The 22851-nt window shown below is 55.1% G+C and overlaps 1 protein-coding gene across 2 annotated transcripts in view; it reads right to left on the bottom strand.

Moving 5' to 3' along the window:
• Nucleotides 1–6433: 6433 nt before the first annotated feature.
• The window catches only part of COL26A1 (collagen type XXVI alpha 1 chain), a 200749-nt gene continuing 184331 nt past the window's right edge, over nt 6434–22851 (bottom strand). For both annotated transcript variants that reach the window (XM_023194491.1, XM_023194490.2), the window contains exons 6-13: nt 21612–21710; nt 20216–20368; nt 18510–18593; nt 16480–16532; nt 14566–14601; nt 12339–12389; nt 9546–9630; nt 6434–8096 (exon numbers count right to left, since the gene is read on the bottom strand). In XM_023194491.1, coding sequence (XP_023050259.1) covers nt 7936–8096; nt 9546–9630; nt 12339–12389; nt 14566–14601; nt 16480–16532; nt 18510–18593; nt 20216–20368; nt 21612–21710 — 722 coding nt within the window. In that variant the 3' untranslated portion in view covers nt 6434–7935. The remainder of the gene's footprint in view (nt 8097–9545; nt 9631–12338; nt 12390–14565; nt 14602–16479; nt 16533–18509; nt 18594–20215; nt 20369–21611; nt 21711–22851) is intronic.

Raw genomic sequence — 22851 nt, 5'->3', positions numbered from 1 at the left:
TGGGCTTCCTGCCACTAGAAGAGGGGAGGCTCCGAGGCAGGGTCCTGTCTGAGCCTACAGCCTTGCTCCACCCCAGGGCTCAGCTGGGCTGAAGGGATGAGGACAAGAGGGTCCCACAGAGCCAGAGAACTCAGTCACAGTCCAGGGCCTCGGGTGCACCAAGGACTATGATTCAAATGAGTTCTAGTCCCTAGGAGAGAGGCTTTGGAAGAAAAGGTGTTAGCTGGTTGGATGTGGTGACTCATACCTGTAATGCCAGCTCTTTGGGAGGCCAAGGCAGGAGGATCACCAGAGATCAGGAGTTCAAGACCAGCCTGGCTAACATGGTGAAACCTCGTCTCTACTAAAAATACAAAAATTAGCCGGGTGTGGTGGCATACGCCTGTAGTCCCAGCTACTCGGGAGGCTGAGGTAGGAGAATCGCTTGAACCTGGGAGGTGGAGGTTGCAGCGAGCCAAGATCGTGCCACTATACTCCAGCGTGGCTGACAGAGTGAGACTTGGCCTCAAAACACAAAACAAAAAAAAAAAAGAGAGAGAAAAGAAAAGGTGTCACTGAAGTGGTGTCAGTCCCTTCCCCACCACACACACCCTGTAGGCACACATGTGCCCAGGTGTGTACACACTGTAGCAGATACGCATACCCACACACACATATTCAAGCACACACACGTGCATATATGTGTATATGCACTGGACATACACACATATTCTTATGCATGTACACTTTTACACATGCACACATGTGCACATATGTGTACACACAAAGCACATTCTTATGCATGTACATTCTCATGTGCACACACATGAACATGCTCATTCTTATGCATGCACACACTTGCATATGCACACACATGTATAGCAGGGGCTAGAGTCAGTTGTCATTTCAGAAGAAATGTCAGGTTTGATCTGGACGTCAGGCCACAGAGGGGGTGTGTGCAGGAAGCAGCCCCCGGAGGCCGAGGCACAAGAGCAGAGGAGACAGGCAGGAAATTTGAGACAGCCATGTCTGGGTCAGGCAAAGTGGGGACAGGGTGGAGCAGGGCAGGGTGAGGTGAGCAGGGGCCTGTGCTAATTATCCCTCCTTAGTGCCCAGGCAGGTGGCCTCAGACTGGGAGCTCTGGGCACACAGGCAGTGAGGGCTCTAGCCAGCCCTTCCCCAGCTCTGGCCCTCAAAGCTCAGCTGTGAGCCAGGAGAGGACCTGGAGGCTCCTGCCAGGACTGGGCTGACCCTGGTGAGTCGCCTTTCCCCAGGGGCTGTGGGGAGGGAGGGCAATTTTGGGCAGACGAGGATGACCGCGATCCAGCCCTGCAGCGTCCTAGCTGAGAACCCAGGGTGCTTTGCTTCCTACACCGAGTCTTGGGCCCTGTGGACAGCTTGGAAGTGCAGGCGGCGGTGTCCACACATGCATACAAGGACCTTTCTGAGGCTGGGGAGAGGATCAGATGGGCCCACCCTGTCTCCTTGGCTGCAGAGGTGAGAGGAGGTGAAGATTTCAGAAGGTCACACAAGGCCAAAGAGCTAGGCTCCCCTTGGGGCTTTGAGGCCCTTCCCCCAATAGCACTGTCCCTTTTCCTGCAGACACTTAGCGCTGTTTTGTACTGGGGAGCCAGCCTCCACAGCTGGACAGAGATGAGACCAGGCAATGGGCAGACCTCCTGGCTGGCTCCTGTGGCTGCAACCTCTATGTGTGCAGAAGGCAGCCAGGACAGGGACCCAGATGACAGCACCAGGGGGCAGAGCTCAGGCTTGAGGCCAGGAACAGGGGAGCCACAGCAGATTGATGAGTGAGGGACGAGCAATGCCAGGCTTGCACTTCAGAAAGGTCATTCTACGGCCAGATGGTGTGGAGAGGCCAGACCGAGACCCTGCCTCCTCTGCTGACTCTTATAGGTCAGTTTCCTCTCCCTCCAGCATCACAGTCATCAGAGATCCCCAACCTGGGAGCTGCTTCAGTGTCCCGGGAGATTCATTCCACCCTTACTCAAATCTGCTCCGCCCTTCATCTGCCCCTAGCCTTTGCTCACAGTTGGCCTCTTCGGCAGCACCACCCCTGGGTTTATGTGAACTCTGCTTTTCATTCCAGAGCCTCTTTTGGCGGGGCAGAGCATGGCTTCCCAAGTCCCACAGACCTGGTCTGGACCTCAGCTTCACCGCCAACTGCCTGTGTGACCTTGAGGAAGTTACATAACCTCTCTGGGGCTCAGTTGACTCACCCCAAAATGAGAGCGGTGGCTGTGATGTTAAAGGAGGTGACACATTTCACTGTTTAGCACTGGATCTGTCTTCACCATATTAAAGACCAATTCACACCCAGCCCTCTGGGGGAGACCGTCTCCCTCAGCCCTGTCTCAGACCTCCTCTGGGACCCATAGTATCGGCCACCCTGGCTCCATCCAACACACTTCGGGCTGGCCGGTCCACCCTGCTGGCGGGAGCTTGGAAGTTCTTTTTCTCCAAACATTCCTCATACAGCCCTCTCCCCCTCCCCCTAGACTCTGCTGGTCCCATCCAGGCCGTCCCATGGCAGGATCCAGGGACCAGAGGACAAATGAAGGCATCCCATGAGTCTATTTAAAAGTTACACATCGAGGCCGGGCGCGGTGGCTCACACCTGTACTCCCAGCACGTTGGGAGGCTGAGGCGGGTGGATCACCTGAGGTCAGGTGTTCGAGACCAGCCTAGACAACACGGTAAAACTCCATCTCCACTAAAAATACAGGGAAAAAAAAATAGCTGGGTGTGGTGGTGGGCACCTGTAGACCCAGCTACTCGGGAGGCTGAGGCAGGAGAATTGTTTGAACCGGGAGGCGGAGGTTGCAGTGAGCTGAGATCGCGCCACTGCACTCCAGTCTGGGCGACAGAAGGAGAGAGAGAGAGGCAGTTATGCATTGAGCTAACCAGCTGTTAATTAAAACAGGCTCTGTCTTCCTACTTTGACAGAGATTCCTTTCCAAGGACCTGGAAGCCAGGTTTGACGTTGGAATTGTGACTGTCAGACTCGTGCTGGAAGATGACGGCCGGGAAGAGCCAGCCCCTGTCGTCCTCCAGCCCTTCTGCTTCCCTCACTAGCTTCCACCTTGCCCCGCGGGAGTCTTCTCAGGGTGCACCTGAGGGTGCCCACCTGGAGCGTCTAAGCTCAGTTCACACCCTCCAAACTCAGCAGCCCCTTCGTTGAAAGACAAAGGTGTCAGTGGGCGTGGGGTCTGCCCTTAAGACAGAAGGAAGAAGACCTCGGCGGGGAGAGGGGGCAGCTCTGGGGCAGGACATGTTGGTGTCCTGGGCAATGCAGGCAAGTCTCTGTCTCAGGATCCCATCTCTGCCACTGGTTCTTGGGGGAATGAAGGCCTGCTGGTCTACTTCCTCGAGGAGAGGAGGTATTTTTTCACACACAAAAAAATTAAAATAATTTTTAAAAATTAAAAATTGAGACTAATTGGCCGGGCGCGACAGCTCAAGCCTGTAATCCCAGCACTTTGGGAGGCCGAGACGGGCGGATCATGAGGTCAGGAGATCGAGACCATCCTGGCTAACACGGTGAAACCCCGTCTCTACTAAAAATACAAAAAACTAGCCAGGCGAGGTGGCGGGCATCTGTGGTCCCAGCTACTCGGGAGGCTGAGGCAGGAGAACGGCCTAAACCCAGGAGGCGGAGCTTGCAGTGAGCTGAGATCTGACCACTGCACTCCAGCGTGGGCGACAGGGGGAGCCTCGGCCTAAAAAAAAAAAAAAAAAATGAGACTAATTGTCAGTTCCCAGTCCTCAGGGCTTCCATATTGCTGATCATCTGAACACGGCTAGGCTTCTAGCCTATCATCTTACTGGCTTTAAAAATATATACACTTATCACCTATTTTGGTTTGGTTTGGTTTGGTTTTTGCGATGGAGTCTTGCTCTGTTGCCCAGGCTGGAGTGCAGTGATGCGATCTTGGCTCACTGCAGCCTTGACCTCCCAAGCTCAAGTGATTCTCCTGCCTCAGCCTCCAAGTGGCTGTGACAACAGGTGCATGCCACCACATCTGGCTAAATTTTTTTTTTTTTTTTTTTTTTTTTTAGAGATGGGGTCTCACAATATTGTCCAGGCTGTTTATTACCTATTTTGACTTCTTCCGCTTGAAGCGTTGGTTCACTGAGGGCAGAGATTCCTGTCTTTTGTTCATGGGAAGTTCTCAGGGCCTGGCTCAATTAAGGTGATCAATAAAAGATTCGTTACATGAAGGAAAGGAGGAAGGAAGGAATGATACGTGGTTTTGTAACTCCTGCCCTGGCAAAAGGAATAAAAGGGCTGAGGACATTTCTCCAGCCTAAACATACTCACACTCCCTGCCTGGGACAGTTGCCCAGTGGTTCCTGCCAAGGTTTGACTTCAGGCACCTGCCCCACCCCGGGTCTCCCCGTTTGCTGAAAGAACTGTGCCTGCTGGGCCCAGGACCTGTGGCTGGAGGAAGCATCCCAGAGCCAATGGGGCCTGGAAGAAGAGGCTCTGGCTTAAGGAACGTGTCGCCTATTGACCAACAAATAAAGACAGATGAAGCTCTGGCAGACAATCTCTCTGTCTCTGTCTCTTGTTTCTCTCTCCCTCTCGCCTCTTTCTCTGTCTCTCTTTTCCCTTCCCTCCCTCTTTCTCTCTGTTTCCCTGCTCTCTTTGCCCTTTTGGTCTCTGGGTCCTGGACTCTCAGAGCAGCCTGGAATCTCCTTCCTCCATACGATTGCTGTGGTGCTTTTTTATGTTTATTTTTAGAGACAGGATCTCGCTCTGTTGCCCAGGCTGGAGTGCAATGGCGGAATCATGGCTCACTGCAGCCTCCAACTCCTGGGCTCAAGTGATCCTCCCACCTCAGTCTCCCAAGTATCTGGGACTACAGGTACAAGCCACCACTATGCCAGGCTAACTTTTTTTTTTTTTAATTTGCAGCGACAGGGTCTTGCTACGTTGCCCAGGCTGGTCTTAAACTCCTGACCTCAAGAAATCTTCCCACTTTGGCCTCCCTAAGTGCTGGGACTACAGGTGTGATCCACCACGCCTGGCCGCCTGATGTGGTGTTTAACGTTCACCCTCTCTATAGGATTTCAAGCTCCAGGCAGAGGTAGGCAGGGTTCTGTTTGTAGCTGGGCACTGGGCACAGGGTGATATGGTTTGGGTATGTCCCCACCCAGATCTCATGTTGAATTGTAGTTCCCATAATTCCCATGTGTTGTGAGAGGGACCCATTGGGAGGTAATTTAATCATGGGGGCAGTTCCCCCATACTGTTCTCATGGTAGTGAATAAGTAAGTCTCACGAGATCTGATGGTTTTATAAGGGGAAAACCCTTTTGCTTGGTTCTTATTCTCTCTTGCCTGCTGCCATGTAAGACGTGCCTTTCCCCTTCCACCACGATTGTGAAGCCTCCCCAGCCACGTGGAACTGTGAGTCCATTAAAAGTCTTTTCTTTATAAATTACCATAAATTACCCAGTCTCGGGTATATCTTTATCGCAGCATGAGAACAGACTAATACACAGGGCAAGAGCTTAATACCTACAAAGGTCACAGGGTGATTCAGCAGTGGTTTGGGTCTCTGTGTTGTACCTGGGACTTGTCATCAGGGTATGTGGGCCTCCCTGGGGTCTCTGATATGTCACTGACCCCAGTCCTGGACAGGAGCATGGAGCAGGATCAGGGTTGCTCCTCCCAGAGCCCTGAGGCCACCCCAACTTAACTCACCTTCTTGCAGAGCTGGGGGCCAGGCCCAGCTTACAGACAGTGTGGTTGGGTGGAAGGGTGAGGCGGCCTCTGAAGGGGCCTCCCTCATCCTCTGGAGGTAAGAAACAGATTTTGACTCTGGAGGGATGGCTCAGACACAGGACCTAATTGAGGACTAGCTAAAACAGGGACAGAGTGGAAGCATCTTTCCATTGGACACGCCCTCCAGTGTGCCATGTCAGTTTACTATCGCCATGGCAACACTCAGGCGCTACTGCCCTTTTCTGTGGCAAAGACCCGATGACCCAGAAATGACCACCCTTTCCTTAGAAATCTCTGTATAAACCAGCCTTTAATCTGCATGCAATTAAAAGTAGGTATAAATATGGTGCAGAACTACCCTGAACTGCTGTTCTCTGCCTGGGGAGAAGCCCTGCTCTGCAGGAGGCGTCATGGAGCTGTAACCCTGCCCCTGCAATAAAGCTGTTTCTACTACCTCCAGCTTGCCCTTGAATTCTTTCCTGGCTGAAGCCAAGAACCCTTGCAGGCTAAGCCCCAATCTGGGGCTTGCTTATTGTGTGTCACTCCCAGCCCCTTCCCTGGAGGTCCTGAGGGCAGAGCTGGACCTCCCTGCCACAGAGGCCCTGTGGTCACCCCGAGCCTGGCTGGAGCTGCTCACAGCTTTCCTGGCACCTGGCCGGTGAGATGCAGACCAGCCTCTTGCTGTCACCACACAAACAGACCCACAGTGGGGAGAGCACCTTTATTGTCAGATACAATAATAACGCTACAGGCCGGTGGTCCCGCCCGCCTCTGACCACCCCTCCATGGAGACACAGACTGCCTCTCCAGACCTGCCTCAAGGGCCAGAAGAAGATCCCAGGGCCCAGAGGGACCAGGCCACAGCCGAACAGGTGTACCAAGAGCACTGGAGACAGTCACTCCTGCTGTGAAGACAGAGTGCCCCAGGGTGGCGCCAGCACCTTCAATTCTCTGAGTTTGCTGTCGTGGCTGTGTCCCAGGTCGCAGCCCAGCAAGAGAGGAGCACAAGGGCTGAGCTGTTCACAGAGACCAGGGCCCCAGAGGCCTTAAGGGCTCCAGTCAGAGCTGCTCTGGGCTGCTAGGGACCTGGTGCCTGCCATGGAGCCTGCCAGGCTCCCCAACTCTGGAAGGTGGGAGGCAGGAGCATCTCTTCCCAGCAGGCCTGGGACTCTGTTTCCTTCTCTGCAGTTTGCAAAGGGGACATTGGACTTGCTGTGCCATGCAAAAGTAGCAAACCTACAGAGTCCCCTGAGAGACGAACTCGTGGGGTAGAGGCTAAAAGTCCCACCTCTGACAGACACGCCCATGAAATGCTGCCTCCTCCGGCTCAGGGATGGGATGGACCCAGAGAGGGCGGGTGGGCTCAGTGAGGCTAGGAGGCAGTGGCCGGTGATGCCGATCTGGTTTTGGGGGGCTCTTGCACCCCCAATGCTGCTCTCTCAAGGTCCTCAAGTCTGCGTGGCTGGCAGTGACTTATTCAGGATCTCCCTGGCCTCTGAGAGCAGCTGCAGGCCAGACCGCCCCCTCCCCAGCCAGTGGGGAAGGGGGTTGAGGAAGGGAAGCCCCAGGCCCTGCAGGACCCTGCCTATCCCCTCAGACTGGCTGGCCCAGCCTCCCCGCAACCCTGCCTGCCTTAAGGAACCATCCTGGCCCTGCACCCTCCCTGTCTGAGTTTTCTCGCGAAGAGGGGAGGCTGGCAGGGTCGAGAGAACATGGCTTCAGGAACTGAGGGGCCTGGGTTCAAATCCTGCCCCTGCCACCCATGACCTGGTGGCCAAGGGAGGGTTATTTCTACCATCCGAGTGTCGGTCCCCTTGTGAAGTGGGGATAATAAGCTTACCTCCTAAGGGTTAAATAATGAGACAACGTAAGGAAAGTTCCCTGGACAGGGCCAGTTACAGCAGGGACTCAATACATGATGGGTATTAGGATTATTCTTATTCCCAGCACCCAGCCCACCCAGACCCCGTCTCCAGCCGGGAGAGGGGGTGGGGGAGGGGCAAGGCCAGAGAAGGGCTCTGATCAGGGTGTTGGCCCTTCCAGACCCTGCCCCTGGAGACATTATCTGTCCCCAAAGCCCCCCAGGTCCTCACAATCATCCATGCCTGGAGCCCAGTTCCCCTGCGGGCATCTTTAGGAACCAGCGGTGGCTCAGGCCTCTAGGGCTGGGTCTCTAGCCAGGACAGGGTGTCCTGGAGCAGTGGGCTCTCACTTCCTGCTGCTGGCCTGGTCCACGCTCTTCTGTCCAGGGTCGGGTCCAAGCAGGGCAGCAAGAACCCCATCGGGTTGGGGGCCACCCCTCTTCATCTTGAGATTGGCTCTCAGGGCGGCATCCTGGCCAGAACCTCCCTCTGGGGAGGCCAGGGGATCTGGAAGGAGAGCAGAAGGGTGGACTCGAGGTAGAGCCTTAGGAACACTTGGGGGCACCTTTGATCACGATATGTGGCTGCAGAGAGATGCTCTTGTCCGGCGTGGAAAAGCAAGGCAGCAGCAGGCTTTCAGCTCCTGATGCATTCATTCATTCATGGATCCATGCATCCATCCATTCACTCATTCACCCATCCACCTGTCCACTGACCTATTCATCCATCTGTGTATCCATCCATTCATCCATTCACCCATTCATCCATCCACTCAGTCATTCATTTATCTTTACATCTATCCATTCATTCACTCATTTACCTGCCCATCCATCCATCCACTCACTTATCAACCCACCCACCCACCTGTCCACTCATCGATTCATCCATCCATCCATCCATCCATCCATCCATCCATCCATCCATCCACTCAGCCATTCATTTATCTATGCATCTATCCATTCATTCACTCATTCACCTGCCCATCCATCCATCCATCCATCCATCCATCCATCCATCCATCCACTCACTTATCCACCCACTCACCTGTCCACTCATCAATCCATTCATCCATCCATCCATCCATCCATCCATCCACTCAGTCATTCATTTATCTATGCATCTATCCATTCATTCACTCATTTACCCATCCACCTATCCATCCATCCATCCATCCATCCATTCACTCACTTATTCACCCAGATACCTGTCCACTTATCCATCCATCCATCCATCCATCCATCCATCCATCCACCTATTCATTTATTTATCCATGCCTCTACCCATTCACTCACTTATCCATCTATCCAACTGTCCATTCAACCATTCATTCATTCATCTATCTATGCATCCACCCATTCATACATTCATCCAGGCAACCAGCCATTCGTTCACTTACTCACCCACCCACCCAGCTGTCCTTTCACCCATTCATTCATCCATTCATTCTCCAACAAATGCTGATGGGCCTGTACTCCAGGCCCTGCAGAAGCACCATTTACTGTTCTGCACAAGGGACTCCCAGAGGGTCACAGAAACACCATCCCAGCATGGAATGGAAGGCTCCCCAGAGCACCATAGGGACAAAGAGAAGGGTTCAGAGAAGGCTTCACAGAGGCAGAGATCTTTGAGCAGGTCCTGAAGTGGCAGTCAGTGTTCACCAGGCAGAGGGATGCCCCGAGCAAAGGCATGGAGGTGGGAGGGGCCTCAACATGGCTTGGCAGGGCTCTGGCCACCATGGCTGTACTAGGGAGGGGCTGGGAAACTGGGCTGATGCACGTGGAAGTCTGTCAGGGAAGCAGGGAGCCACTGAGGGTCTTTGAGTAGGGGAGGGGCAGGGTCAGACTAGGGGTCAGAGAGGGAGACCAGAGACCAGAGGCAGCAGTCATGAGGGCAGCAGGGAGGGAGAGGAAGGAGGGCGGGGAGATTCCCAGCCTGCTGGTCCTGGTCACTGCTCACCGTGGATCCCAATCATGTGCTCGAGGATGAGGACGCGTTCTGCCAGGATCTTCAGGGCCTCTCTCAGCTGCTGCACCCCCTCACCCTGGCGGAGAGGAAATGGCCAGGGTCAGGGCCGGCTATGAGGAGGGGTTCAGGGCCATCCTGATACGGTGTATGTGTCCTCAAATCCCCCACCCCTGCCTCTTCCCACCTGACACCCTCACCACTGCAAACAAGCATAGACTGAACATCAACAACTATGTGCCAGGTAGGGCTTCAAATCCTGTTCACAGACAAAGAACTTGAAACACAGAGAGGGCAGGCAACCTCCCTACGGCCACACAGCCTGGCAAAGCAGTCGATCCAGACTGCAGATCCACACCTGTCAGCCTCCAGCCTGAGCTTTTCCTTCTACCGTAGCTGCCTGTCAGCTTCCCTGGCATGTCCTGAAAATACCCTAACCAGGACAGAGCACCTATCCCAGGGCCTGAAGGTAGGAGGTTCTTTGCTTGTTTCCTTCCTTGAATGCCCCACCGAGAGCTCTCCACCGAACAGCAGGCAAGGGGCAGGGTAGGTGTGGCCACGCCAGGCAAGAAAGACAGCAGAGAAAGCCACTATTTCACAGTGCAGGCGGGCGGGCTGGTACGCTGGCACAAGGGCGGAGTCTATATTTCAAGGACCCGGTCTACACATGGGCAGAGGACTTTCTGGACAGAGACACCTGAATGAGCCAAGACAGGGTGCTGACTTATCGAGAAGGCAGGTGTCAAGGCTACTCTGAAAAGTGATGATGAGGAGACAAAGCCATTGTCCCCATCCTGCCCAGCCCTGGGAGTTGGCAGCAGAACGGGTGCCTTTTGCTGGTGTGACATGACAGGTCTGTCTTACATTCAGATTAATTTAGGTTAAAAGGAAACAAAAGGAAACCAAAAAGCATCCTACTGGGTTACAGGAGAGAGGTCTGCCTACCAGGGGGCCAAAGGCAATGGGAAGTTGAGCCAATTACAGGGTGGGGATGTCAGTGTCGTGTCCCCAGCTCAGGGAAGGGGAGACCAAGGGTCTGAGCCTCATGTTCCTAAGTCATAGGTGGTTTTTTATTTTTTATTTTTTTAGTTTATTTCTATTTTTATTTTTTATTTTTAGTTTTTAGAGACAAGGTCTTGCTTTGTCGCCCAGGCTGGAGTACAGTGGCACGATTATAGCTCACTGCAGCCTCAACCTCCTGGGTTCTAGCGATCCTCCTGCCTCAGCCTCCCAAGTAGCTGGGACTACAAGCACACACCACCATGCCTGTCTCATTATTATTATTTTTTAAGAAATTAGGTCTCACTATGTTTCCCAGGCTGCTCTTGATCTCATGGGCTCAAGCGATCCTCCTACCTCAGCCTCCCAAAGTGCTGGGATTACAGGCCAGGGCAGGTTGCTACCATGAAATGGAGGGGGTCACGGTCACCTCTCAGAGTACGGCTGTGAGCGACCAGTGTTATCAGGCTCATGACTCAGCCGCTCTCACTGCCTCCTGCACCTCCCACAGCGCCTTCATTCCAGCCTCTTCCCTTTCTCTGGTCTTGCAAGAACCTCCTGAAGCTCCCCCAGACCCACCCTGGCCCTTCTGTTTTGCCCGCCCAGCTTTGACACACCCCGGGGAAACCCCTCTCAGGCACTTTCATTTTTTTTTTTTTTTTTTTTTTTTTTTTTTTTTTGAGGCGAGTCTCGCTCTGTCGCCCAGGCTGGAGTGCAGTGGCCGGACCTCAGCTCACTGCAAGCTCCACCTCCCGAGTTGACGCCATTCTCCTGCCTCAGCCTCCCGAGTAGCTGGGACTACAGGCGTCCGCCACCTCGCCCAGCTAGTTTTTTGTATTTTTTTAGTAGAGACGGGGTTTCACCGTGTTTGCCAGGATGGTCTCGATCTCCTGACCTCGTGATCCGCCCGTCTCGGCCTCCCAAAGTGCTGGGATTACAGGCTTGAGCCACCGCGCCCGGCCGGCACTTTCATTTTTAGCTTTCAAGGCCTCCCCTGCCAGCCCCATGGCAGCAACAACCTTCTCATTCTCTTGCAATCACTGCTGTCCTCAGCTGTGTCCCCCGCTGCGCTGTGAACTCAGGGCAAGGACCCTGTATACCTCGTGGCCCAGCACCCAGCTCAGGGTCAGCTGACAGGAGTTTGACTTTGGACCTCAAATGAGCCCTTCATCCCCTTCATCCACGACCCCAGCCTCAGCCTCCCCTTCTCTTTCCAGAAGCCACAGGTCCCCACGGCCAAGCCCATGCCCCAGCTTCCCCCTCCCCCCGGCCCCAGCCTTTGCTTGCTCCAATCTTCTCTCCTCAGATTCCCAGTTTGCAAGTCCCTCTTCCTCCATCCATCCTGTCCCACATCCAGCAGCTCTGTCCCCTTCAGTCCCCCGGCGCCCTTGACCTTGTGGGCATGTCCGTGTCCAGATGCCATTCACGGGAGAACCCAGTCCGTTGAGAGGGACTCGGCAGCCTGAAGCCTCCTCCTCCAGGGAGACTGTCTTTCCTACAAGTTTGTGACTCCTCTCCCTGTCTCGGGAGGCCCCCCAAGGGCCAATCACCCCCTCTGTGGCATCCCCACCCAGCCACCTTCTCACTCTCTTGCAATCACTGCTGTACTCAGCTAAGTTCCCCACTGGGCTGTGAACTTCTCAGGATGGGGACCCCATACTCCCGGTGGCCCAGCACCCAGCTCAGGGCCGGCTGCGGGTCAGTGCAGATCTGTGGGGCACCTGCCCTCCCGTGACAGTGCTCACAGCCAAGGAGGCGGGAGGGAACATGGCAGGCAGGCATAGTTACCTCTGCAGCGGCGGCTTTCTCTCCTTCTTCCCCTTTCACGCCAGGTTCACCCTAAGAAGCAAGTCACACAGTCAACACCGGAACGGGAGGTGGGGGCACCTCTCCACCCTCTCCAGTTCCCTGGGGGCCTGCGGGGAGTCAGGGGCAGGCTGGGCAGGCAGGGCCTGGGGAACGGGTGCTAGGAACCCTAGGGACTCCTGCCCTGGGGTGAGCATAACAGGGGAGGCCACGGCTCTGGGGCACAGCCTGCTCAGCTGGCATGGCAGTGACGGGTCCAGGATAGGCTATAGGTGCTTCATTCTGTTTCTGGGGCAGAAGAGACTCCGGCTAGGAAGCCAGCAAGTTCATGCCTGGGCCCCTCCAGGATGGAGTAGCCTGCCTGGAAGGGCTGCTGTCTGTCTCTAACACAAGGCCAGTAATACCAGATTCAAAGTCACGTATTTTACTGTATTTTATTTATTTATTTATTTGAGACGGAGTTTTGCTCTTGTCACCCAGGCTGGGGTGCAGTGGTGTGATCTTGGCTCACTGCAATGTCCACCTCCCAAGTTCAAGCGATTCTCCTGCCTCAGCCTCCTGAGTAGCTGGGATTACAGCGCCACCACGCCTGGCTAATTTTTGTATTTTTAGTAGAGACGGGGTTTCACCATGTTGGCCAGGCTCATCTCAAACTCCTGACCTCAAGTGATCTGCCTGCCTTGGCCTCCCAAAGTGCTGGGATTACAGACGTTAGCCACTGCACCCGGCCAATTTTTTGAGACAGGGTCTTGCTCTGTTGCCCAGGCTGGAGTGCAGTGACACGATCATGGTTCACTGCAGCCTCTGCCTCCTGGGTTCAAGTGATCCTCCAACCTCAGTCTCCTGAGTAACTAGGACTACAGGCACGCACCACCACAACCCAACTCATTTTTTAATGTTTTTGTAGAGATGGGGGTCTCACTACATTGTCCAGGCTGGTCTTGAACTCCTGGCGTCAAAATGATCCTCCTGACTTGGCCTCCCAAAGCACTGGGGTTACAGGTATGAGCCACCACCACACCTGGCTCACAGTAACATCCAAATGTCCAGCTACTACTGTGTGACCTTCAGTGGGTCACTCTGCTTCTTGGTGCCTCAGTTTTCTCACCTCTAAAGTGGGATCAGTAATAGTATCTATCTCATCTGCTATTAGGAGAATTAAGTTAATCAATAGGGACAATGAGCTTAGATTAGAGCCTGGCACCTAGAAGTGCCATCACTGTGTCTCCTCTGTTGTGTTTGGTCACTAGACAAGCACAGGAAGAGGCAAGGCTTGGGTGCTTGACACTCCCCGGTTCAAATCCAGGCTCCACTACTGCCTCGCTGTGTGGCTTTGGGCAAGTTACTTAACCTCTCTGAACCTTAGTGGCCAGTTTTGGCAAACGGAGATAATAAAGCATGGTCTCTTGGGGTTGCTATGAAGCTTACATGCACTGTCGGGGAAGACAGCACCTCCACTGTGGCCAGCACATAGTAGGTGTTCAGCAAAGCTCCATTCCACCTCCCCGCCACCCCACACCCCTGCAGTGAGGCTTGGACGTCAAGGAAGCACCTGACTCCTTGGCCCAAGAGGCAGAAGTTGAGACTCATAAATTCTTATGTGGCTATTCTTTTTTGAGATAGAGTCTCACTCTGTCGCCCAGGCTGGAGTGCAGTGGCGCGATCCCGGCTCACTGCAACCTCTGCCTCCGGGTTCAAACAATTCTCCTGTCTCAGCCTTCAGAGTAGCTGGGACTGCAGGTGCGCACCACCACACCCAGCTAATTTTTGTATTTTTAGTAGAGATGGGGTTTCACCATGTTGGCCAGGCTGGGAGATTCATAAATTCTTGTTTCCAAGAAAGTCGATTAGAGGCCGGCTGTCTAAGCCTATTTCTGGGAGGTTCAGAAAAAGAAGGGACTTCCCAGGTCACACAGCATGTTAACACGTGGCCCCAGGCCACACAGCACATGAATGAAAGGCCAGGGTCACAGAGTGCATTAACCCAGGGCTGCAAGCACTCAGGACTGTCAGCCCGCCCTCTGGAGATGGCTCCCCTCCTCACCCCGCAGCAGGAGGTTATTCGAGTCATTTCTCAGTCACTCCCTGTTGCCTGAGCTCCAGCAGGGCCGCCCAGGGCCAAACCTCCCACCAACCCCAGTCACCCAGCGCCCTGGGCTTGCATCAGAGCCTCCGCCTGGGAATGGCCATCCACACAGCCCACACTTACGGACGGCCCCACCGTGCCTCGCTCTCCAGCCAGGCCCTGCAGAAAACAAAGGAAGCACGTGAGGCCTGCCTGTCCTGGCCAAGTCTCCAGTACCTTCTGGCCATCCCCATCCCCGCCCACTGTGCTCCCAGTCTGCAGAAGAGGAAAGGAGAGGAGGATGGCCTGGCAGGCAGGGGAAGGGCAGACTCAAAGGCCTCCAGTCCTGGAGCCACCTGGAGCTGGTATTTGACTAGCAACCCCAGCTGAGCCCTCAGTCTTCTCGCCTGCAAAATGGGCCAATGCCACGTACGGCTGTCAGGCAAAGAAGGGGAGCAGGAGGCCCAGTGTGTGGAGAGAACCAGTAATACTAACAGCAACGGCCAGGGTCCCCCGTGTGCTGACGTCAGCCTAGATGGCTCCTGGGAGCCCCAGGCCCATGAACAGCTGTCCCCTGACATCTCCACCCAGCTGACCATGAGGTGCCCACTTCCCCTGTCTCCGAAGGGAACTCCTGGTGCCCCCGACCCCCAAGCCTCCTCTTCTCAGGAAATGCCTCCCTGGTCCTCCCAGCTCCTCCTGGCAGACACCAGGGAGTGAACCCAGAGCCTTCCCTGTCCTTCTCACAGACTTATTCCATCAGCCAGACATGCCGAGTCTACTTTCTTTTTTTATGTATTTAATTAATTTTTTTTTAATAAGTCAGGGTCTTGCTCTGTCACCCAGGCTGGAGGGCAGTGGTGCCAGCAGAGCTCACTGCAGCCTCCAACTCCTGGGCTCAAGCCATTCTCCCATCTTAGCCTCCCAAGTAGCTGCGACTACAGGTGCACGCCGGCACACCAGGCTAATTTTTTCATTTTTTGTGGAGATGGGGTCTTGCTATATTGCCCAGGCTGATCTTAAACTCCTGGGTTCAAGCGATCCTCCCACCTTGGCCTCCCAAAGTGCTGAGATTACAGGCATGAGCCACCACACCTCGCCCCTCAGAGGAGCTTTTTAAAGATGTAAATAAGATCATGGAATTACCCTCCCTGAAACTCAGTAATTCCATCCACTGTAACAAAAGCCCACACCTGGGTCCCGTAGGTAAGGCCCTGCCCACTGCGCCTCATCCCACACCACACACTCCTTTGCTCACTGCCTGCCAGGCTTTTCCCTGCCTCAGGACCTTTGCACCTGCTCTTCCTGACTTCTGACACAGCTGCAGAGGCAGGGCGAGCCTGGGGTTTGGGGCTGAGTCAGGCTTGGGGTGCCGCCTCCCCATAGGCAATTCTCAGGGCAGGGTGAGGGGCTGAGGCAGAGATTCTGTGACCTGGCCCAACTCTGCCTACACTTTCTATGCAACCTCAGGCAGCAGCTGGTCTCTCTGGGACTCAGTTAGCTCATCTGTGAAATGGGGGTGGTGCTAACACCTCCCTGACATAACGGGAGGAGGATATAGTCAGCAAACAGTCGCTGCTGCTAATAAAATTAAAATCTTGGCCAGGTGCAGTGGCTCATGCCTGTTATCTCAGCACTTTGGGAGGCTGAGGGTGGATTACTTGAGGTTGGGAGTTTGAGACCAGCCTAGGTAACATGGTGAAACCCCGTCTCTACTAAAACTACAAAAATTAGCTGGGCATGGTGGCGGGCGCCTGTAGTCCCAGCTACTCGGGAGGCTGAGGCAGGAGAATTGCTTGAATCCAGGGGGTGGAGGTTGCATGAGCCAAGATGGTGCCACTGCACTCCAGCCTGGATGACAGAGAGAGACTCTGCCTCAAAAATAAATTGAAAAATAAATAAAACAAAATAAAGTAAAATCTCACCAGCCAGGTCCACTGGCTCCTTCCTGAGTGACTCCTGCTGCTGGTAAGAAGGTGCTGCTTCTCCCTTAGGGAGACAAGGCCACCCCTCCCCCCACCGCCTCCCACATCATACCTAAAATGGCAAAGTCCTTACCTGGGATCCAGGTGTTCCTGGGGGTCCTGGGGGACCTTGAGGCCCAGGGGGACCTGTGGACAGAGTCACAGATGGTCACCTGGGGCCAGAGAGGGGCATCCCCAGCCTCCCGCCCCAGCACCTGTTCTGGATCTGTCTCCATGGGAAGCAAAGGAGGGTTTGGGAATGAATGGGGGAGGGGAGGAGGGAGGAACAGCCCCTGTCAACTAGGTCTCCATCCTCAGAGCTCAGGGCCCTCTCCACTGGCTGCTCACAGCTCCCACACCTCCTCCTCCCAGGGCCTTGTCCACGAGGCAGCCCCAATCCCGAGACCTGGCAGGTGAGGGAGGAAGTCCATCCAGACCGGTCCTATGCCCCAGCCAGTTGGTCTCCTGGTACGTCTCTCAGGTCTGTCCCCCCTCAGGACCTGGGACCCATCCCTCTTGCCAGGGTTACTATAGCAACCTCCTGACCATCCACCCTCCCTATGCACCCCCAGAGCACGCTTTCAAAAATCCAAGCCCAGTTAGGTCTCTTTCAGGGCTCCAAAGTCCTCAGCCTGGCCCCTTCCCACCCTCCCTGCCCCAGCCAGACACCCTCCTGGCGTCTCTGCTAAAGCTGTCCTTCCTCTTGGAGCCTCCCTATCCCTCTACTCTCCCAGCAAACCTTTCCTATTGGTTTTCTTACTAGTCTGACACGGAGCATCACCTCTTCCAGGAAGCCTTCCCAGCTTTCCACTGTTCCCCTAGGCAAATCCCTTATGTAAACCAGCTGCTGCCCATGGCCACTGAGGTTTTCACATCTGTCTCCCCCATGGGCCGTGGAGTACCCAGAGGGCCAGGCTGGGTCTCGTGTGTGTGCCCAGCTCGGGCACGACTATTCTCCAAGCCTGCTAGGAAGAGTGAGGCCTTGGTCTCTCATGACCCCACACGGGTCCATGCCTCCTATGGTGCAGGGAGCCCCGTGTTGGGCTGTCCAGCATGGCCTAGCTCCCAGGTTTGGAGAGGGCATGTGAGGACAGGCACTCCAGGGGACAAACATCAGGAGTCTGTCCAGTTCTCCTGAGACCTGGCCTGTCACCTGAAGGCTCCCAGGAACCCTCTGGGTTCACTGCCTCTCCTCCTTAGAGCATCTGCTGAAATGTCACGTTTTGACGGGGCCTCCCTGCCACGCTCCAGCTTCTCCCTTGTAGCTACCTCAGATCCTGTCAAAGTCACAATTTATGGTGATATTTCTGTCCTCCACCAGAATGAGAGTTTCACGATGATGTTTGTTTTGATTATTCAGGAGTCTTGGGAACCTAGCTCACTGTTCAGCACATGTAGTAGCAGATGCTCAATGAATGTTTGTGAGATGCACAGAGGAATGAATGAATGAAAGAATGCATGAATGAACGAATGAATGAATAAATGAATGAAAGAAGGAATAAACGAATGAATGAATGAACAAATGAATGAGTGAATAAACGAACGAACGAATGAATGAATGAATAAACGAATGAATGAACGAACGAACGAACGAACGAATGAATGAATAAACGAATGAATGAATGAATGAACGAATGAATGAATGAATGAATCACTCCCATCCCGGGCAGGGAGGGGCAAGGCAATCAGCCCTGCACTCCTCTGGCAGTGAGGAATGTGGATGATGGAAGGTCAGGCCAGGACTGAAGGCCAGGTCCTGGCCCATTTGAGCCCTAGGGCCCTTGGTTTCTGCCTCAAAGGTAGGGACTTCCTGCCACCTCTGTCCTGACCTCATCCCCCACTGGTGTGTGTCCCTCTCTGGCCCAAGCAAGGGCAGCCTCATGCAGGCATCTTATGCCAGCAGAATCATGTGGGTTTCGTGCATCCAGTCCCCCGGGGCACTGCCACCAGGAAATGAGGGGCTTCACTTCCTGCCACACAGCGGGTGGGACAGACCCAGTCCCCAGCACTGTCCAGAAGACACGGACTCCCAGCCGGCCTTCAGCTCCCCTCGAGGCCCCATGGCTCAGGCCCAGCCCTGGGGGGATGGAGTCCTCAATGCAGGCCAGCCCACCATTCACTTACCTGGTAGACCAGGGGGACCCCGGGGTCCTGGGATGCCCGCCAGCACTGTGTCCACGATGGCAGAAGCCAGCCTTGAGTCTCCATCTGTGGGAAGAGCGGAGCAGCCAGGGGTCTGGTGGGGCAGACCTGGAAGTGCTGGGAGGCTGGTCCTGGGCACTGAGCCCTGAGCTAGGCCACATGGAGCCCAGGGGGCTCCCACTGTTGCCCCCACTGCTCAGAGGAGCACGGAGAGGCCCAGACAAAGAGGAGGGAAAGCCAGGTCGGTCAGCTTCATATAAAACACAAATACCTTCTAGAACAATATCCAGGCTCTTCAGACTCTGGGTCTGCCCTGTTCACTTCTCCAATGCGCCAGGCTGGCACCTTCTTCTAGGCTCCACTTCACAGGCCCACCCAACTGGCTCACTCCTCCAGGAAGCCCTCCATGCCCACCCCTCTGAGCTGTGCCTGGGGTATCTGATTCCATTACAGTGACCACACTGCCTGGGGCAGGGGTGGGGTCTAACAACCCATCTCCCATGGTCCTCCAGGATGAGCCCCCTGCCTGATTCACCCTGGCCATCCCGAACCAGACCCAGGGCCCCAGGGCAATGCCATCACCTTCCTCATAAAACCCTACCCCAGGCTGGGCACAGTGGTTCACACCTGTAATGCCAGCACTTTAGGAGGCCAAGGAGGGAGGATCACTTCAGGCCAGGAGTTCAAGACCAGCCTGGCCAACATAATGAGACCACATCTCCAGACCAGCCTGGGCAACATAGTGAGACCCCATCTCCACTCAAAAAAAAAAAAAAAATTAGTTAGATGTGGTGGTGCATGCCTGTGGTTCTGGCTACTCGGGAGGCTGAGGTGGGAGGATCCCTTGAGCCCAGAGGGTAAGAAGCTACAGTGAGCCATGATGGTACTACTGCATTCCAGCCTGGGCAACAGAGCGAGACCCTATGTCAAAAAAAATTAAAATTAAATTATTAGTTGCTGGGACACTTAACCAGAAATGATATTCCTCTCAGGGCTCGCGGACTCCTCTGCCTGGCCTCCCACTGCCTCATGGTCCCTCGGGCCCAGAGTCCTGGTCCCGTCCATTCGCTGCACCTCCCTGTCCCCGCCTCCCAAGGTAGAAGTGGACTTTTCTGTGTGTTCAGAAGTTCTCTTGGACTGGCCTGTGCCCCTGAGGGCCAGAGTTTGTTTTGCACACTGCTGTATCCCCAGTGGCTAAATCTGCCTTGCACATAGTAGGTGCTCACTAAACACCTGCTGAATGACCTGCAGTGAGGATGGGTGAGGAAGAAGTGCAACAAGGGATAACCTCGGTGGGGTGGGGTAGCCAGGTAGGGAATCTGGGCCAAGTCAGCCAGCAGAGTGACCTTTGGGGCTCGGGACCCCAAAGGCAGGGAGCTGAGTACTGAGGCAGAGACAGGCCACTTTGGGGCCAAGAGCAGGGCTGGGAGCCAGCACTGGGTTCCCCTGGGGATACTCAGTGCGAGGGCCAAGCCTTGCTCCCAAGCTGTTCCCTGCCATCGTCTCTGGCAGGCCCTGAACACTGCATGGAGGGCTTGCTGGAGAAGGCCTGCAGGAGTGAGCCAGTTGGGTGCAGCAGGATGGGCATGTGGAGGGGTCCACTTCCCAGGATCCTTTCAGGAAGGCTGATCCCTGTCAGAACACAGCATGGCTCAGCCCTCCCCCGGCCCCCCAAGCGCATCACTCACTGTCTTTGTCTGTAGGTGGCTGCAGGGAGTAGAGGGCGCCCTGGGGGCTGTTTGGTGAGGGGCCTGGGCTGCCTGCTGGGCCGGGTGGTCCTGGGGGGCCAGGGCGCCCCATCTCTCCAGGAAGCCCTTGGGGCCCTGGAGGCCCCAGGAGCCCTGCAATGAGGAAAAGAACAGTCACTGTGGTGGCTGGAGCCTGGCGGGTGGCTGCGACATTACAAATGGGGAAACTGAGGCCCTGAAAGAAACAGGGTTGGTCAGGGACACACAGCTAGTCAGTGGTGGCCTCCAATCCACAGTCTTCCTTGGGGGTGTCCTGGGGTGTAATTGAAATGGGCTCCCCTTCCCAGCCCAGTCCAGAGGGGATACTTAGGAGCAGCTGGGGAGGGTGAGCGGGGCAGGGATGGTGAAATCAGCAAAGGCTGTGGCCAGAGGCCCATTGGTCCCTCCCAGGGACCTCAGCCCTGTGGCAGGGACACCAAATGTAAGCCACCATCCTGGGCTGGCCCTGCACCTGCTGAACCAGGGGTCCTTCCCCCGCAGGACCCACGAGGAGTCGAGAGGGTGGTGTCTGGAGGTGTTTAAATGGCTGAGAACAGCTCCTGGCCCCTGACAGCCTCGATGCTCATGCCTGTACCCGAAGCCCCCTGAAGACCCTATTTTGGCCAGGCGTCGTGGCTCCCCCCTGTAATCCCAGCACTTTGGGAGGCTGAGGCAGGCAGATCACCTGTGGTCAGGAGTTCAAGACCTGCCTGGTCAACATGGTGAAACCCTGTCTCTACTAAAAACACAAAAATTAGCTGTGGCGGGCACCTGTAATCTTAGTTACTCAGTAGGTTGAGGCAGGAGAGTTGCTTGAACCCAGGAGGTGGAGGTGGCAGTGAGCCGAGATTGTGCCACTGTGCTCCGGTCTGGGCAACATAGCGCAAGACTCTGTCTCAAAAAAAAAAAAAAAAAGTGCCAAGTGCAGTCAGTGGTGGCTCACGCCTGTCATCCCAGCACTTTGGGACGCCAAGGCGGGTGGATCACCTGAGGTCAGGAGTTCGAGACCAGCCTGACCAACATGGTGAAATCCTGTCTCTACTGAAAATACAAAACTAGCTGGGCGTGGTGGCGGGCGCCTGTAGTCCCAGCTACTCAAGAGGCTGAGGTAGGAGAATTGCTTGAACCTGGGAGGCAGAGGTGGCAACGAGCCAAGATGGCATCACTGCACTCCAGCCTAGAAGACAGAGTGAGACTCCCTCTCAAAAAAAAAAAAAAAAAAAAAGACGCCATTTTTCTTGTACCCAGCAAGATCAGGGCAGTGGGTGCATGGGACACCTCGCCTGTTGCAGTAGGAGAGTGAGCCCAGCCCCTTCCACAGGTTGACAACATCATATATGTGGGGGGGTTTTCGTACCAGGAGGCCCCGCTGGGCCCTTCTCTCCCATCTGGCCTCGGTCACCTTTGGACCCAGGGGGGCCTGCAGGCCCTGGTGGTCCTGTCTGCCCTGGGGGCCCTGGGGAGAGAAGGAGACAGAGCATCAGAACACAGTGGACCCCCAGCCTCCAGCGGCTCCAGGCTTGGCTCCCTGGGCTGTTGGCCCACCTTCCCCCAGGAGCCCCGCCTGCCTGGAACTCCCCAAACAGGCAAAGCCACTCAGATCACCTTGGAGTTGTTGTTCGTTATAATTCACAAATTAGTTTTGCACTTAGCTACATCTATGATTCCAAGAACTGCTTTCGTTCCCATTTTCAATGTGGGAAAACTGAGGCTCAGGAAGGTTGTCGCTTCCCCAAGGTCACACAGCCAAGCCGCAGCTGAAGTTGCTTAGCTCCAGGTCCCTCTCTTACACCCTACTGTCTCCCTGCTTAGGGTCAAGAACTGGGCTTGTGGCAAAGTGCTCCCCAATACGCGGCCTCTGAGGAGGCCCCAGGAGGTCCTGAAGGATGGATCTTCCCAGCTACAGGTCTCCAAGCCCCAAGGGTGGACAAGGAGATGGAGAGGTAAAGCCTGCTGTGTGGCCAGGGGACAGTCCTTTCTCCCTCTGGCCCAGACAGGTTGCTCAAAAGTGTGTGCTCAGCACTTTGGGAGGCTGAGGCAGGAGGATCACTTGAGCCCAAGGAGTTTGAGACCAGCCTGGGCCACTTAGTGAGACCCTATCTCTACAAAAGATGCAAAAGTTAGCCGGGCGTAGTGGTGCATGCCTGTGGCCCCAGCTACTGGGGAGGGTGAGGTGGGAGGATGGCTTGAGCCCAGGACACCTGAGCTGCAGTAAGCTATGATCACACCACCGCACTCCAGCCTGGCATACAGAGCTAGACCGTGTCTCAGACCAAAAAAAAAAAAAAAAACAAAGTCACCGAGCGGGGTCGCCCAGCCCCGAACTCCCACCACAATCGGAGGCCGAGACGGGCGGATCACGAGGTCAGGAGATCGAGACCACCCTGGCTAACACGGTGAAACCCTGTCTCTACTAAAAAAAAACTACAAAAAACTAGCTGGGCGAGGTGGCGGGCGCCTGTAATCCCAGCTACCCGGGAGGCTGAGGCAGGAGAATGGCGTGAACCCGGGAGGCGGAGCTTGCAGTGAGCTGGGATGCGGCCACAGCACTCCAGCCTGGGTGACAGAGCGAGACTCCGTCTCAAAAAAAAAAACAA

This window comes from Piliocolobus tephrosceles, chromosome 8 (assembly GCF_002776525.5).
Source record: "Piliocolobus tephrosceles isolate RC106 chromosome 8, ASM277652v3, whole genome shotgun sequence".
NCBI classification, from domain to species: Eukaryota; Metazoa; Chordata; class Mammalia; order Primates; family Cercopithecidae; genus Piliocolobus; species Piliocolobus tephrosceles.
This window is presented reverse-complemented; position numbering and strand designations above follow the sequence as displayed.